This window comes from Perognathus longimembris, chromosome 13, assembly GCF_023159225.1.
Source record: "Perognathus longimembris pacificus isolate PPM17 chromosome 13, ASM2315922v1, whole genome shotgun sequence".
Taxonomy (NCBI): Eukaryota; Metazoa; Chordata; class Mammalia; order Rodentia; family Heteromyidae; genus Perognathus; species Perognathus longimembris.
Window position 1 is genome coordinate 23,796,047 of NC_063173.1, and position 18,207 is coordinate 23,814,253.

Genomic DNA, 18,207 nt, shown 5'->3' on the forward strand with positions numbered 1-18,207 from the left:
TACTGAAAGTGTACAGTTCTAACCCATTTTGAACTTTGTGGATCTTGTTAAATGAGATGTGCATACATACACATTTATAATTGTATGTGTTTCAATGTGGTTGTATAGACAAACTACCCTTGGCAGTTTGCACGCCCAGTGTATATTTGTGCTATACACATGTGTGTGTGTGTTTGTGTGTGCGCACGCAAATGGTTTATATGGGTCTCTACATGTTACATTTTTAGGTGAGTACATTCGTACCTGAGTGTGGGCTCATGTTTAGTCCATGTCTCTGTGTGTGTGTAAATGCTGGTGGGTGCTTGCCTGGGTCTATATGTGTCCTGGGGTCACATGAGCAAGTATATGACTATAGTTTTGTCATGGTGGTAGGTCCCCAGTGGGTGTGCCTGAGAACACCCCACAACTCTTTGGTAACTCTTGGAAAACACTGTCTGCCTGTTCCCCATTGGCTCCTGGCTCTCTGCTGGACCCCTGTGATATGCACCTGCAAGCTGGTGAGCCAAGAAAAATGGGGAGACATGGGGGAATGGGTAGACATGCAAATATGGGGGTGCTGGCCAGATTTCCAGGAGAGTAAAGAAAAGAAGCTATAGGGAGGGCACAGTAGAGAAGTGGGGGCCAAGAAGACAGGAAGCTTCATGTTCTACCACTGTCGTGCACATTCACCTTTATAGCAGTTCCCATCGAGCCACTTCCTGCTCTCCCCTTTTTCTCACTTCCTACTTCCTCTGCCTTCCATTCTGCTCCTGCCTCCTTGTAGTTCTACCTACACAACTAAGTCTGCACTCCTGCCAGGCTTTTGCACTTGCTGTGGCTTTTCCCTTCCTCCTCCAACCCCCTGCTCTTCTCTCAGGTAGACACGTACCTCCATCCTTCCATTCTTACAATTAAAAAAAAGTTTGCTCAAGAATCACCTTCTTGGGCTGGGGATATAGCCTAGTGGCAAGAGTGCCTGCTTCAGATACACGAGGCCCTAGGTTCGATTCCCCAGCACCACATATACAGAAAACGTCCAGAAGTGGCGCTGTGGCTCAAGTGGCAGAGTGCTAGCCTTGAGTGGGAAGAAGCCAGGGACAGTGCTCAGGCCCTGAGTCCAAGGCCCAGGACTGGCCAAAGAATCACCATCTTATTGAGGCCTTCCTGACCACTATGCTGGAACTGTAATGGCCACTTTTGCCCTTACCCGATGCTCCCTGCTCTCCTCTGAGCTATCTCTCATTCCTTAGATTCTTCTCCTAACTTGCTATAGGGATTGTTCACTGTCTCTTCTGACCAGAATGTAAGCCACAGGAAGATATGAATTTTTGTTGGATATGTTCACTCGTGTATATCCCTCTGCTACATAGGTTCCTATCATGAGGTAGATTCTTACATAAATGTCTGTGCATACATATGCACACATGCACACACACACACACACACAGCCTTGAAAGGGGGGAGAGGGAAAGAAGGAGAGAGGAAGAGAAAAAAGGAAGGAGGGAGGGAGAGAAGGAAGGTGAGAGGGATTGAGAAAGAGAGAAAGGTAGAGGGAGACCGAATCCTGGTATGCCAAACAAACCAGATCCCTTCCCACTAACACCTATCTCCCCATGCCCAGCCTCTTATGCACTGCAGTCCTGCAGCGTGCTCACAGGGGAGCTGTTTGCGCCCTGCTCTGCCTACCTGAGTCCTGTACCCTACTTGGAGCAGTGCCGCCGGGATGCCTGTCGCTGTGGGCAGCCCTGCCTGTGTGCCACGCTGGCCCACTATGCCCGCCTGTGCTGGCGCCATGGGCTCCCAGTGGACTTCCGTGCTCACCTGCCAGCTTGTGGTAAGTGCCCCATTCCTGTGCACCCACAGCAGGTGAACAGCAGGAATCTGGGTTCCAGGCCTGAGTGTCCATCACCTCCCTAGACTCTTGGGTCTCTCCCAACCTGATCCGCTCCTCACAGCTTGCTCCTCCTGTGCTCCCCATCAGTGCTGGGGACCCGTCCCAGTCAGCAGTCCAGATCCACCCATTTCCCACCATCTGCACTGCTACTGTCCTGGTCAGAGCCCCTTTCTCATGGCTGCAGAATGAGCTTTCTCAAGAGCATTGGCTCTGAGGCCCTGGGGTTTGGCTTAATAGGCATGAACCACCCTGCCCATCCTACTTCACCCCTATGCTATGCTCTTCCCCATGGCTTAGTCATTCTGTGCCCTTAGCTCCAGAACAAGCCCAACTTTCTGTGAGATTTTAAGAAACAAATGAAAAATGCAATGTACTGGGAAGCAAGAGACCTTGGTTCTCCTCCAGCCTTGTAGGTAAACTGCTGTCCAAGTGTAAAAGCCCCCATCGCTTGCCAAGCCAGAGTTTCTCCGGAGGTGATTAGACAGAACCAGTGGTTCTCAACTCTGACTGCACATTAGAAGTTAAAAAAAATTAAGAAAGGTGCACATATATTGGGCCACATCTGGATAGGCACATCGCCAAAGCAGCACATGCTACTGTGGGGTCCAGACATGAGTATGTTTTTAAAACTCCCCAGGTGGCGTTGATGCGCGGCCTGAGTTCAGAACAACTGAGGCTTGACTGCTTCAGTGGGTCTGTAGTTCCTGACATAGTGGACACCCCTGGGGAATGGGACAGTGGCCAGATAAGCAGAGGGCAGCCCTGAGTCTTGGGACTAAGCCTGAGAGACTTCTAGAAGGAATACAATTGATCTTCACAATCCTGAAGGTTACTACAATGGAAGGGAGGGGTGGAAATGTGTGTGCATTCATATACCTATGCGTGTGTCTATGTGTGCTTGTGTGTCCAGTGATATCGAAGTAACCTCCCTTCCTCCCTCTGTGTTACCACCAAAGAGCAATGCTGTGTAGGGAAAGGAAAATAGTGGAGGTTTTGCATCCCAAACATCAGGAGGTAGTTGGAGCCCACTTGCCATTTGCATCATAGTATAGTAAAAGACAGTAGGGCTCTGGAGCCAGACCTGGGTTCAGAGCTTAGCCTCAACCTTGAATTTGGGCCGGTGACTTAACTTCTCTGGTTCCTAGGTTTTATTAGGATGATAACCCTACCTCATACAATTATGGGGATGAAAAAGACAAAACCCAATCCATCTTTTCCCTGCAGCACTGTCCTGTGAGGCCACCAAGGAGTATAGCCCTTGTGTGGCCCCTTGTGGACAAACCTGCCAGGATCTGGCCAATCCTGAGCCTTGTGGGGTTGATAGTGGCGATAACTTCAGCAGGGACGAATGTGTGGAAGGCTGCACCTGCCCACCAGACACATATCTGGACATGCAAGCTGACCTTTGTGTCCCCAGGTAAGTGAGTTAGCTTGACCTCTGTGTCATGTCTTTGGAGCATCTGATACTTCAGAGCCATACTGGGCTTCTAGTGGCCCTGCTTTACCTCACAACTGCTGGCTAATTTGTAGGAACCACTGGACCTTTGTCCAGGCTCTCCTCAGCTCTGCCTTGGCAGGTCACTGACTCGGGCTGACTTTCTCACCAGACAGAACAACCCACAGAGCCACAAGGGCTTCTCTACACTCAGCTCCCCTTCTTTCACATGTATTTATTTCCATTCTAAGATGCTGTACACATTTCTAAGCCCTGAATACAGCAATGACCAGAACAATGACCTGTCATCTTGGGACTCACACTTCAGAGTAGAGAGAGACATACAAAAAGATATGGGGTTGGGTGTTAACAATAGCTATAGAGCCACAAAATACAGAGTGAGGCCAGAGTATCCTGGGATGTTATATCTGTGAGGTGAGAATGGGAGAAGGCCTGTGGCTAAGGTGACATCTGAGAAAGATCTGAGGTGAAGGACAAGATTCCAGGCAGAGGGGCAGATTGGGGCCTACCCATACTCCAGGTAGCCAGAAGGCAGAAGCAGAAAGTGGTAGAGAGTTTTGGGGATAGAAACCAATGGGGCTGCCCTTATCTGATCTTGGTAGATGCCCAGCCCTGCCAGATGCCAAACTTGTTTTCCCATTCCATGGAAGTGTGTCACATGTCACAGAAGATGCCATATGTCCTCTTGCCTCCAGCTGGCTTAGGTGGGCTTCTGGTCCTTAGCAGTGTCTGCTCCAGCCTCTATGTCTTCAACCTTTATCTGTGTTTGGTTTTGTTTTTTGTTGTTTGGTTTTGTAGGAACCAGTGCTCCTGCCACTTCCAAGGAGTAGATTATCCTCCGGGGGACAGTGACATCCCATCCTTGGGCCACTGGTGAGCTGCTGGGGTAGCAGCCTATTGTTCTTTCTTTAGATGGAAGCTGCTGACAGAAGACATTGCAGCCAAGTAGAACTTTCCACAACATGACACTCTCCCTCCCTCTGTGTAAAGGGAGCAGGGGACAGTGAGTGGGTGGGGATGTCTGTCTGAACCCTGGAGTGATGAATGCAGTGACTTGAGTGTGTGGGTCCTAACGTGACCAAGCCAGCTAATCTCAGCACCTCTGTCTTTCTGCAGCCATTGCAAAGATGGTGTCATGAGCTGTGACAGCAGAGCCCCAGGTGAGAGGGACTGGAAGGTAGGGGCTCTTCTGGAGGCCCTCGTGCTAGTGGAGTTATGGAGAGGAGAGTGGAAAACTGGAGTGCTGATTAGAGTGGAATAAACCTCCTCTGGGCCTTCTGTGTTTTTGCCCTCTTGGCAAAGGATCCATCTTGGAGGCTGGCATCCTAGAGTTCTGTCCCACTGTCAGATCCCCCTAGACCCTGCTGGGGTATCTGTATGTTTTTTGACTTCTCCTGATTCTTAGATTTCCTTGGTCGGAGCTGTCAAGAATCCACTGAGGTAGGCTCTGCTCTGCATAGTGCTGGATGTAGGGGTCACAGAGATGGGGTAGATATAGCAGTGATCTATTCTATCTAGGCAAGGAGGTAGGGGTACAGAATACAAGCTGGAGCCCTCAGGGAATGCCTCCTGGTATAGAGGAACCCACTAAGGATGGAAATTAGTGCAGAGGGGATGGGAGAACAATTATGAGGCAGGTGGTGAAGGGTGGGGCCTCAAGGCTCAGACAGGTTGGGTTCAGGTCTTTATTGACATGAACTGTACATCTTTGGGTAAATCATTTCACCTCTCTGAGCCTTTATCTCATGAAGATAACTCAGATGCCTACTTTCTACTTATATTTTGGGTAGGTTCTCCATTTCTGGTCATTTCTGGTTTTGGATTTCTGTTTCTTTGGGACATAACTATTCCTTTCTATCCTTCATCCCAGCCTGGACATTTACCGGTTCCTCTGTCCCTCCCCCCAAACACACACACACACACATACACACACACAAACACACACACAACTATTCACACAAAGTGTAAGTATACATGGTAGACTTTACTGAAGGCTCATGGAGAGAGAGTAGGTCACAGGTGGCAGGAAATTGACTCCCTGATGTTCAAAGTACTTTGTCCCCTTTGCCATGATGCTTGGCTATCCCCTTTCTGGTTCCTCTCCTGGTCCTTCTGGGGCCCTTCCTGTCAGTCTATGCTGTCTTTTGAAGCAGAAATCACTTCATGCCACCATATGGGAGAAGGGAATAACACTACACAGGATGGTTAAATAAGGACTAAATAAGATAATGCATAGGAAGCAGCAGCTGGTATGGAGGATCTGTTCCTGGTGGTGGAGGGTTGTGACCAACCTTCCTTGTGCCATGTGTATGTGGGAACCCATGCAATACTCTTTCTCTCCCTGCCTCCTCTAGCTGGGCTTTCTGAGTCCCCACTGAGGTATGAGTCCATTCCAAGCCCAGTGGCTACAGCATCCATTTCTTTCCTTCCAGCTGTAGCCTGCCCAGAAGGCCAGGTCTTTGTGAACTGTAGTGACCTGCACACAGACCCGGAGCTGAGCAGGGAGAGGACATGTGAGCAGCAGCTGCTGAACTTGAGCGTGCCAGCTCGGAACCCTTGCCTGTCAGGCTGTGCCTGTCCCCAGGGGTATGGACCCTGTTGCCTTTCTCTCACCTGCCTGAAGGCCAGTAGAGCCAGGGACCACAGGGTGGGGGTAAGAACCACCTCACACAGCCTGGCAGGGTGGTGCTGGCCCAGGGCAGCTATGATGCCCCAGGGGAGCCTCAGAAAGAGCCTAAGGGTCTAGTCTGAGATGGGGTCTGTCTGGCTCTGCTTCTTGTTGAAAGTGGCTTTGGATGAGAAAGGTACTTATCTTCTCTGAGGCTATTTTTTTCCCATCTGGAAAATGTGAGTGATAATGCCCACCTCAACAGGTGGATCAAGTACATTTCCAAAGTGGAAATGTTGAGTTGAGGATCTGGTATGTTCACCCCAGAGATCTGATGAGTTGAAGACCAGGCAAGAAGAAACTCAGGTTTCAACTCTCAACTTCTTCCTCTGGACAATTCTGAGCAGAGCCCTCACGTGGAAAGCTGATAGCCCTTAAGTGCTTCAAAGAGAAAGCCTCACCCAACACAATTATTCTCTCTCCTGGGCTCCTGCAATTCTGCCCTTAACGTCATCTAAGAGTTCCAGGAACTAGGTTTTATGGCTTTGCCTTGGTGTGCTCCACTTACTGGGTGAGGTAGCTAACTACCTTGCGTGAGTCTCCATTCTTCTTTCTGTGAAATGGCAGCAGAATAAGCACTCTTACGTGAGCAGACTGCATTGTCTTCATTCATTTGAATCCCAGATGCATTTATAAATGCTATTCTAATGGACCCCAGGAATGATTGGATCCTGTAAAAGGTAGAGAGAGAATACTCCACAAGCGGAGAACCATTTGAGGGCAGAGACCTCAGCCTTGAGTTTTCCTGTGCTCTCCCCTGTGGGTGGGTACGTGGCAGGGGTGAGAAAGGAGTGGTGGGTACAGCAGTGTGCCTAGGCCTGGGCCTAGGCCTGACAGTTGAAGATGGTAAACCGGATCCTTGCTCATGTCCAATACAATTATGAGGTAGCAGGATACAAGGAAGCAATATTTGTTGTGTATCTGCTTGATGATAAACAGTGTGCTCAGGTTCCTAATTCTCCTAATGACCTCGGGAGAGGGTGTCATTGTCCATATTTTCTACATGCAAAAGCAGAGGCTTACAAAGATGAACAGGCTTCAGGTAAAACACAGTGGATCGAGCACACCGCCCCCCTCCCCCCTAGGCTTCCTTCCACAATCACAATAAAGTGTGGGTAATGGAATGAAAGAGATATAAATTCTTGGGAACAAAGAGAAAGGAGTGGTGAAGAAGGTACCAGGATGACAACTCCCCAAGGTAGATGAATGGATTTTGAAGAAGGAACCTGGGTAGCTGTGTAGAGACTGATCATGCAGAGTCCAGAGGGGGTCAAGGAGAAACAACTCACATTGTCTTGAGAGCTTCAGGAGCAGCAGTCACAGGGATCACAGCACAGCCTCGTGGGAGGAAGACAGGAGGGTGAGCTGCAAGTCTCTGTAAGGAGCATTTAAACTTTGAATGTCCTCTCACATCCACTGGGGATGTGCCTCGAGTTGTAGCCTGAGAACTTCAGCACTTTTCCTGAGATGATTCCCTTAGCTCCTGCCTGGTAGTGAGTCAGATTTCAAGGAAACCAGACTGGAAGGGGGGAACATGGTAGCTTTGGGGCCTGTAGGCTTACAGTTCCACTAAAAACAATCAGGATCTATTCATTAGTATATAGCTAGAGCCTAAAGAAACACTGACATCGACTTTGACCAGGCAGGCTGTGGCTGGTAGAGCTGGACCTTACCACCTAATGTTTGGTAGAGACTTCTGAACTGGCTTTGGCCTGTCTTTTGGTTTTCCACTTACCAAGGTACCTCTGAGCTTCCTTGGGTGGCAACAGAATGAACTAGCGGATACATGGTCGGTTTCTTCTAGTATAAATGCTGAGAACCCCTCCACAGTACCCTAGAAGCACAGTTCTCTATCCACGGCAGATACAGGAAGGGTGCTCTTCTGATGTCTTGCTTTCTGTGTCCCTACAGCCTGCTTAGGCATGGGGACATGTGTTTTCCACCAGAGGAGTGCCCTTGCACTTGGAAGGGGAAGGAGTATTTCCCTGGGGACCAGGTGATGTCACCCTGTCATACTTGGTAAGTGAGGCCCCTGAGCAAGGCTTTACTGTTTTTCTGGGAAGTGCCTAGCTATAGAATATATTGTCAAAAATGTAGTGTGGCATTCTCCTTCTGCCATGTTCAAGTTCATGGTGAATGTTGGCATGTCATGGAGGAGTCTGTGTACATATAAAAATTTATGCATATAAAATAATATATTTTATGTGCCAATACTAGGGCTTGAACTCAGGGCCTAGGTGCTCTACTTTTGCTTTTTCACTCAAGGCTGGTGCTCTACCACTTGAGTCACGCCTCTACTTCTGGATTTTTGGTGGTTAGCTGGAGATGTGAGTCTCACAGACATTCTTGCCTGGGCTGGCTTCTCAACCTCCTGAGTAGCTAGGAGTATAGTCTTGAGCCACCAGCACCTGGCATATTTTGGCATATTTTTGTGACTACTGGAATGTGACTTTATTCAAATGTATATATGAATATATATATACTTGCACATATATAGCCACAACAATGTGTTTGTAAATTTATGTGTTTGTACAAATCCAAAAATGCATAGACTATATCTATAGGTGGACATATATGTGTATATGAGAAGCCAGAAATTCATAAATCTAAATGTGTTAAGGAATACATACAATTATGAATTTGAATATGTATATAGGGTTTTATACAAATATATTAGTGTCCATGTACATATATTTACTAGGTATGGACACATGCAAAGTATGTGAATATGAACACCAGACATATACATTTGTATTCACATGTTTGATTAAACATACATGCCTAATTGTGCATTTGTGTTCTGTCTATAAATTCATACATGCCTGCTCACTAAAGCCAGTGAGTGCATGTCTGAGATTTACACACTGTATGTTCAGTCATACATTTGCACACATGTGGGAAGGTGTACACCTCAGTTGGACTCTATAGAAACAAGCTTGGGGCTAGTTCTGTAGAGCCTGTGCTGGGCCAAACAGCTAGAGCAGGTGGCGGGTAGAAATCCAGCCTTCTGATAGGGCAAACACCATCACAGGGGGTGAGAAATAATAAAGTGAGATCTTGATGTTGGAGGGCAAACTCAGTCACTGTTCCAGTGTCAGGTAACAGCCAGGAGTGTTCTAATGTGGCCAGGAAGCCCAGTGGCTCAGCAGAGAATCTAACAGAGTTCCAAGGTAGAGATCCATCCTAGCTAGAGCTGGACCCCCAGCTCCTGTTCCATGCTAAGGTTGAAACTACTGTTTCTAGGGCTGGAGGATAGGCATGGCATTCTTTCCATGTTAGTAGTGAGGTCATAGGTCAAGTCCATCTGCTCCAAAGCTGTTTTCCCCAGATACGTAAGTGTGTATCTATAGCATCAGATACCTGGCTGTCTGATCCCAGAAGTCCTTGAGTTTACTATCAGGACACAGGATTCTGTACAAGTGTGCTCAAGTGATTGTGGGATTTCATGACTCTGGTGGGTCAGAACCGACCCAAGTGCCAGGTATATGTGGCAAGAGTTTGAATATTGATGGCTTAGACTTTCCAGGAGTGCCATCTGCAAATCCTTTTGGATCTGCTTTCAAAATACACCTCAAATCTGACTGTTTCTTCTGCAGCAGTTACCTTACTCTGAGCTGCTGTTTTTCCTCTTCCTTGGCTGGCTGCTGTAGTCTCCAAATGGTCCATTTTCCCCTAACCTGCCAACCTTCAGCATGGGTTCAGTGTAGCAGCCAGAGCAGAATATAAATCAGATCATGTCACACCCATCATAAAATCCTCCAATGACACCCTCTCTCATTCTGTCATGACCTTCTGAGACCTATGTCATCTGACCCTCCACCATCCTCCAAATCGTTCATCTAGTCTCTTGCCCCTGTACCATCTAGCCATCTAATCTCCTGAGTATCCTTCAGGGCCTTTGCAGATGATGCCCTTTTTTCAGCATGCTTTTCATCTAGATGCCTCTCCAATTTCTTTTAAGACTGCTCACATGACCATCACTACCCCGTTCTCATACACTTCCCAATTCCCTTCAGCTCGCTGCTCCCTGAGCTCTCGCTGCCTTGTCCAATACATTGCATTTCTGACTCATACTTGATATTTTAAAATTTTTAGTGCATGTCTTGTCCCTTTAAAATATAAGTTTCAAAAAGCAGAGGGTTTTTTTTTTTTTTTAAATCTGAGGTATCTCAAATTCCTGGAAGAATGCCTGGGATATTGTAGGCACCTAATATTGGTTGAATGAGTGAATCGAATGAGAGAGTATGGATTTTAGAGTCAAAGAGATCTGTATTACATAACAGCTCCATTATTTATTAGATGTGTGTCTTTGATGCTGAGCCCAGTGTCCCAGGATCAAAGTCCTGTCCTCCAGGCCTCTGTTGGAGGTTGGGGATATTTGTTGGCCTTCTTGCCCAGGGACAAGAGGCTCTGTCAAGAGCCTTCAAGTACAGAGTAGGGTGTGTCCTGTGAGTCCCTGTGTGTGTGTGTGTTTCAGTGTGTGCCAGCGGGGCTCATTCCTGTGTACCCTGCACCCCTGCGCCTCAACCTGCACTGCCTATGGTGACCGGCATTACCGCACATTTGATGGGCTCCCATTCGACTTTGTAGGGGCCTGCAAAGTACACCTGGTCAAGGTGAGTTCCTAGGTGTGTGTGCCCAACTGACTCCATAGGGCCTGGTATGCGCCCAGACTCAGGGACCAGTCAGGAAATACTAAAGTTCCTGATCAAGTACATAATTGAGAGAATGTGGCTGCCAGGGACTAGGAGTGTTGAGTAGCAAATCAAAGCTGGAGAGAACTTGGCTGCCTCCTCACTCATCATTATATATAACCTTGTGCATTGCCCCCAGTGGTTTTTCTGTCTCGAAGAGAAAGAGCTGATGCCTAATGGCTAATGCTCTTATTACAGTTTATTCCTGGTGCTCTGTTGAGCCATTTTTGTAGATTCTTCCACTCATTTCTCATGGCTTGGTTTGCTGGCTGTAGATTATGATATAGTAAATTTGGCCTGAGGACATTAGGGAACTTGCTGAGCTATATAGCTGGTCAGCAGCAGAACTGGGTTAGATTTGAACAAAGAAATACGTCTCTAATCATGACTCAGGTCCTGAGCTAAAAAGTCCTTAGTTTCTCTTGGAGTAATTGAAATGGTGATATAGGTAGCACAGCAAAGCAAGAGCCCCACAAAGAGAGGCATCAATATGACATGTGATACCTTGCCCTATTTTATCTAGCTAGCTAGCTACCTTGCTATCATCTATTTATTTTTTACTCAGCCTCTGAAATAGATGGGACAGCAAGCCTATGTGTCATGGTACCTTATTTTATTTTTTCAATTGAAAACATTGTATGCTCTTCACTATAACTTCAGATGATATAAAAGAATATATTAAAATTGATGTTTCTCTTCTGTTAAATAGCTACTCTTAAGGGTGAATCCTGCAGGACCAGTTTCCATGGTACACACCAACAAGCATACATGTACTTGTGCATATACATTTTTCTTATGCCTGTACTGGGGCTTGAACTCAGGTCCTCATGTTCTTACTTGGCTTTTTCACTCAGGGCTGATACGCTACCACCTGAGCCATGCCTCCAGTTCTAGTGTTTTGGTAGTTAATTAGAGATACGAGCCTCATAGATTTGCCTTTCCAGGTTGGCTTTGCACCATGATTCTTTGACCTCAGCCTCCTGAGTAGCTAGGATTACAGACATAAGCCACTAACGCCCAGCTGCTGTTTGCTTTTTCTACTTAAAAATATACCTTGGGCATGATCACATATCATCAGTACATGTTCTTTTGAACCTGGGCAGTAAATTCTATAGAAAGAATGTACTCTATTTTATTATTCATTGCTGGGCATTTAGGCTATTTCCAGTATTTAAACTTCAGCAAATACCCGTGTGGCTGTATCTTTTGACTCTTAGAAGTAGAATTGGTGTATAAAAGTTGTAACATTTAAAATGATGTTCAAGGCTGGCAAGCTGCCCTCCAATGAAAGGCTCACATCAGGAGTTTGGAAAACATATCCCTTCCCTATACCCATCAAACTCAGTCATTCCTATGAAATCAACTCATTTATTCATTAAATCACTTTATATGCTAAACGTTGCACTATCTCTCCCACCCCAAGCCCCTTCCCCCTGCAAAGAAACTAGCTTCAGAAAAAAATAAATTGCCTAAAGCACATAGTTCACACAAAATGGGTTGAAAACAACTTCAGGGTCCATGTCCCCCACTTCTGTGCACTCAGCAATATCTCCCTGGTTGTATTAAATTCCCTTTTCTTCTCCTCAGAGCACATCCAATTTCAGCTTCTCTGTGATTGTAGAAAATGTGAACTGCTACAGCTCTGGCATCATCTGCAGGAAGTTTATTTCCATCAACGTTGGGAACTCACTCATCATCTTTGATGATGACTCAGGGAACCCTGTAAGGCCCCGGGGCTGGTGGACACTGTGTTGTGTGTGGGCTAAGGGGACTAAGTGGGGGACAATGGAAGGGAATGGCTGAGGCCTGGAGTGTCATCAAGGCAGGAGCTGAGACTAACTTCTTTGTCCAAAGTGAGAAAGAGGTCAGTGTCAGGACATGAAGGAGACAGAGGTGTTGGTGAGATCCTAGGATTGGGAAGTGATTTGTAGCCAAACACAGCTGATATCAGAAAACACTCGTTCCTGAGGACTAACCACCTCTGTCCCTTTAGAGTCCCGAGAGCTTCCTGGATGAGAAGCAGGAAGTCCACACCTGGCGAGCAGGGTTCTTCACGCTCGTGCATTTCCCACGGGAGCACATCACCCTCCTGTGGGACCAGAGAACCACCGTGCACATCCAAGCTGGGCCTCAGTGGCAGGTAGTCACATGAGCAGGACATTTCTGCTTCTACTTAAGCCTGGGGTTGAGCCAAGCTACTGGGTATCTTTGGTTGAGCTGTTTCTCCCTGAGGAGCTGAGAAGAGCACGCGTCTACCCTACCTGCCCCCACCCCTTCTGTGTCCCTTCCCCTCTATACTGTCCCAGTTGTTGCTTCTAGATCAATGAAAGACTCTGAGGCTCATGGGGATTCTTTTGCCCATGGCTCACCCTTGGTATGACTGCAGCTGGACACGCTGCCTTCTCTCCTTTCAGGGTCAGTTGGCAGGCCTGTGTGGGAACTTCGACTTAAAAACCATCAATGAGATGCACACCCCGGAGAACCTAGACTTAACAAACCCCCAGGAGTTTGGCAGCAGTTGGGCTGCAGTTGAGGTAAACTTTTCGGGCTGATTAGAGCCCCTCACTCAGGTGGGCACCTGCCACACTGGTCAAGAAACAGGCACTTTTCTTTTGGTGTGAGGCTTCTCCTGGGAATTGCTCTCAGCCTCTGGCTGACTTTCCCTGATCTAGGGATTCATATCACCGAATCTTCCCATCTCATACAGCCAGCTGCACACCTGCCCTTGGCTTAGTCCCCGGGGAAGAAGAGAAGGTTTGGAGCATGCGAACAGTCTCTTTCCTAGAAGAGATGGCCACCATGGGGAAGGCGATGTACATTGTAGCATGATGGTTTCATCCATCCCCATTCCCTCCCAGTGCTTTGTACTAGCTCTGGCGCAGAGGAGTGATATGGGCTGAGGCAGTCTCAGAGAGGAGGTAGGACTGGTGGTTCACAGAGAAGCCATATTTGGATAGAGGACTTTGAGAGTGAGAGCAACATTAGTAAAGGCAAAAATGGGGTTGGTGAACCCTGAAGTTTGGGGATGTCTGACTAAGGCTGTGATGTGGAGAGCACTGAACTGAGAACAGGAGACTTTGGTTTCCTGTCTTGAATGATTTACTGACTTGCTGGATGAACCTAAGTAAGTCCCATCTTCTGTGTGGTCCTCTGTGAAGTGAAGGAGCTGTGCTAGGACAGGGATGGTGAATAGATTTCACTTTGTGTGTCGTCTCTAATTAGTTAAATGAAGCTGCCAAGGGAGAGGTGCTGAGGAATAATGGGTCAGGCTCAGTTGCAAGACGAATTGTGATCAATTGTTTATGTCTGCCTTGGGAACAGCAGTGGAGGTCATTGATGTGTTTCATATTTGCCTCTTCTGGACTGAGTGATCTTAACTCTCTGTTGGGGATGTAGGTAGAAGAGCTTGTATGAATAGTTAGGCAGGGCATTTGGACATGACCTAAAACTTAATGTAATCCTGAGGTAGAGTAAGACTGTTGCCATAGTCTTAGAAAATGTGCCCTAACCTAATTTTTTTTTGTTTTGCTTCCTCTTCATGTCTCTGTGTTTCTCATTATATATACCCTTAGATATGCTCCACGGGGCTCTAGTGGAAATGTAGGCCTGAGGAAGGACATAGGGAAAATGTGTATTGGTCATCAATTGCCATTCAACAATGTTAAACCTAGTAGCACCAAACACCATGCCTGTCTTACCTCAGTCCTGAGGTTGGGGATTAGAGACAGTGGCTCTGCTTAGTCTCTAACAGGGTACAGTCAAGGTAATAGCCAGGGTTAGATTATTTCTGTGGAGGCTCCACTGGGGAAGGAACTGCCTCCCACCCTCTAGTGTGATTGTGGGCTATGTTCTGCTCCTGGCAACTTAAAGGAAGGAGAGTTTCAGCATTGGGGGCAGCTGTTGCCCGGAGATAACCTCAGCTCCAGAAGGATTCCCAACATGGCTGTTTGCTGTCTCACAACCAGTGAGGGAGAGACTTTAGCTACATGAGCCCTGAGGTTTTACATAACAGGTCAATATAAACACATAGCCACATGCATCCCTTCACCTTGACCATGATCTATTGGTTTGAAGCAAGCCGTAGCCCTTTTCCGCTCACCAGGGGAAGGGATCATACCAGGACATGAATAGCAGGGGGCCATCCTAAGAGTCTCTCTGCCTACCAGCAACAGGTATTCAGGGGATGAGGGAAATCTAGAGTTCTGTTTTTGCCTCTCAGTGCCCAGAAACTCTGGACCCCAGGGACACCTGTGTTCTGAATCCTCTCCGAGAGCCATTCGCCAGAAAGGAGTGCGGCATCCTCCTCAGCTCCGTGTTTGAGACCTGCCACCCAGTGGTGAGTGGACCCACCTCAGCCCTTCCTGAGCTCCCCTACTTTCCCAGAACTCCTTCCACCCCCAGGCTCCCTCATGCCTCTGAAGATACACCTTAAGTCTAGAGGAGAGACCCATCTCTGTTATCTGCTTGCCCAGAGGAATCTGCCTTGTGTCCTTTGGTGAGTAGAGTCAGCCAGCCAGAAGCTTATGTGCCCTTTGCAATCTCATCTGGCACTTCCTCCTTATTAGGAAGTTCTGCTGTGTAGACGCACACGTTGTGGCCCAAGTGGTTTTTTTGGTTTTGTTGTTGTTTTTGCCTGCTGTCTGCCTTCCATGGAGAGGAGCAGTGGAGCTCAGCTCAGCACACCACTCTGGGTCTTAAAGGCAGCTGCTAGGCTGGCCTGGGCTGCTTTGGGACTGGCTGGGCATGTCAGTCTCTACCTGTTCTTTAGCCACTTCCTTAGCCTTTGGGTGAACATTCTGGGCCCAGGGGAGGAGAGCAGAGTTCTCAAAAGTATATGCCTGTATGTGCCATGGATGTCTTGTTTCCTTCCCAAATGGCTGCCTTCCTGTTTCCACCTGTCACCCCACACGGATGATTCTCCCCAGATCATGGCCCCTTCATGTTTGTGCTGGTGGCCGTTGCCTAGAAAGCTGTCAGTCTAACTTTTGGAATCTGTCCCTCGGCCTCTGACCTCCTGCAGGTTGATGTCACTTGGTTTTACTCAAACTGCCTGACCGACACATGCGGATGCAGCCGGGGTGGTGACTGCGAGTGCTTCTGTGCCAGCGTGTCTGCCTATGCCCACCAGTGCTGCCAGCACGGGGTGGCTGTGGACTGGAGGACCCCCCGCCTCTGCCGTGAGTGTCCCAGACCCACCATCTTTCTTTGGGGCTTGGGTTTACTGAGTACTTGCAGTGTGATGGGAATCAGCTGACTTCTTTGTGTGCATTAGTCACTGAGGTCTCTAAAAAAAAACTATTGTTATTGTAAAGGTGATGTACAGACAGGTTACAGTTACATATGTCAGGTAAAGGGTGCATTTCCTTTGGGACAATGTCACCCATTCCCTTCTGGTCTCCAGGTTTTTCCCTCCTATCCCTGTGTTATTTTTAACACAGTATCTAATTAGTACCACTGCTACATTTGTTTGCCCTTTCTTTGTCTCTTCATTTTCATTGAGTTCTTATAACTCTCCTTTGATTTTTTTTTCTTTTTGTGCATGCTGGTCCCGGTGGTTAGACTCAGGGCCTTGGTGCTGTCCTTGAACTTTTTTGCTCGAGGCTAGTGTTCTACCAGTACAGCACAGTTCCACGTCTGTTTTTTTGGTAATTAGGTGATGGTAAGATTCTCATGGGCTTTCCTGTCTGCTGGCTTTGAACATGACCCTCAGTTCTCAGCTCCTGAGTAGTCCTAGCTACAGTGTGAGGTACTGACACCCAGCTGTCTTTACATGCTTGATTGGACAAGAAATTCATGACTGATTTTTTTTTTAAGTATTGGGAATTGAACTCATGGTCACATGTGTGCTAGGCAAGCTCTCCAGGGGTAACATAGGAATACAGAGTTCTACGACTTCCCTTTGGAATAGAACTGTAAATTCCTGTTACAGAGAACCTGTGGTCTAGAGACTTAGATAAGTAACAAACTCAAGTCACATAAGATGGGGGGGAGTGGGGCCGGTTCAGCCTTAAACAGTCAGGTGTAAACCTTCATATCCACTTTGCTAGAGGAGTCCAGAGGCCTGAGCTCCAGGCATAGAGATGACATTTGCATGCCGTGTGACCTCAGACAAGCCACCCTCTCATTTGAAAAATAGATAAATCTGCCTTACCAGGTTTATTATGAGGATCAAATGGGAGTAATGAATACAAAATTCCTGTCTCAGCTGAGGTTTGGAGGCCTTATTACAAGTATTTATTCATTCATTCTGAGTAATGGCATCTTGCGAACCTTGTTGATTGTCCCTTGCTATCCAATAAGAATATTTTGATCACATATATACATATACAAATATATATACACATATATTCTATCAGTGTGTCAATGCTTACCACAAAACAGAAATATTACCACTGATATCTACTATTAAGTATACAATAATTTTGAAAGGTGAAATAAAATATATAGAAGGTTAAGTTATTCATTCATTGATTATTATTTGTATCTGTGCACAATGGATTTTTCCTGGTGCAAATACATCTAGGTTCTAGGGTCCAATTCCAGGTTCATATCTGAGCTCCACCAAACCAGATAACCTTGTGCCTTCTTTGCACTCTGAGTTTTGTGTTGGTAGTAGGAGAGAAGATGCTGGGAGAGTTAAACGAGACAAAGCATGCAAAGGGTTTGGTATTGTCTTCTACTCTGTAGTGGAGTTGCCAGTGTTTTGTCTGAGTCCCAGAAAACCTAGGCTTTTACAATATTAGTTACTTTTACAATCTTACTTACTAGGGAAGAAGATGAAGGAGCATTTGCTTATGGCCTCCATTTTCTCTGCCTGTTTTTCCCTGAGGCCTTTCAGCACAGATGCCCTGGGTCATCATACAGTCTCCATTGCCTGCTTTTGCTCTCATAACAATCCTTCAGGAAGGAGAAGATACACAGGTTAACAGAGGATCTCCAGTGCACCAAGCTTTGTGTCCCAAGTAAATGAACTTATCTCATCATCCAGACCAGGGTGAGGCAAGTGAAGCACATTCCTGGAATGTGAGACTTAAGGCAACAGCAGGAAACACAAGGATCAAGTGAAATAACATTTTAAATGCAACATGGACATACATGTTTGCAGTGCTAGGGATTGAACCCAGAGTCAGTATTCTATAAGTGAATTTCATCCCCAGGCCTTGAGTTTTTGCTTGTTTGCTTTAGAAAAACCCATAAAGAGATTTTCTAGGAAAGAAGGTGAAATGAGCAGCCCTCATGTGTATTGTGGTACCAGGATAGAAGTGGAGGAAATTACCGTAGATAGCTCTGGAATCGCTAACACGTGGAATCCTTGCTTTTTTGAGACAGGGTCTTACTATACATCCAAGAATGGCCTCAAACTCATGATCTTCCTGCCTCCACTTTCCAAGTGTGGGGAGAATAGATGCGAGCCATCCCCTTTGGCTCAATATAGTATTTTTTCTTTCTTTCTTTCTCTTTAAATATAGTGCCTTTTAAAAGTAAAAGCTCCCTCAAAATATCCTTAGTGAATAAA

General features: G+C 46.8%; 1 protein-coding gene across 1 annotated transcript in view; it reads left to right on the forward strand.

Moving 5' to 3' along the window:
- The window catches only part of Otog (otogelin), a 62,288-nt gene that overhangs the window by 14,365 nt on the left and 29,716 nt on the right, over positions 1–18,207 (forward strand). Inside the window, 13 exon segments of the mRNA XM_048361288.1 lie at positions 373–497; positions 1,601–1,813; positions 3,098–3,290; positions 4,128–4,202; positions 4,446–4,489; positions 5,762–5,915; positions 7,909–8,016; positions 10,475–10,613; positions 12,279–12,413; positions 12,685–12,831; positions 13,106–13,225; positions 14,911–15,027; positions 15,712–15,868. Coding sequence (XP_048217245.1) covers positions 373–497; positions 1,601–1,813; positions 3,098–3,290; positions 4,128–4,202; positions 4,446–4,489; positions 5,762–5,915; positions 7,909–8,016; positions 10,475–10,613; positions 12,279–12,413; positions 12,685–12,831; positions 13,106–13,225; positions 14,911–15,027; positions 15,712–15,868 — 1,727 coding nt within the window.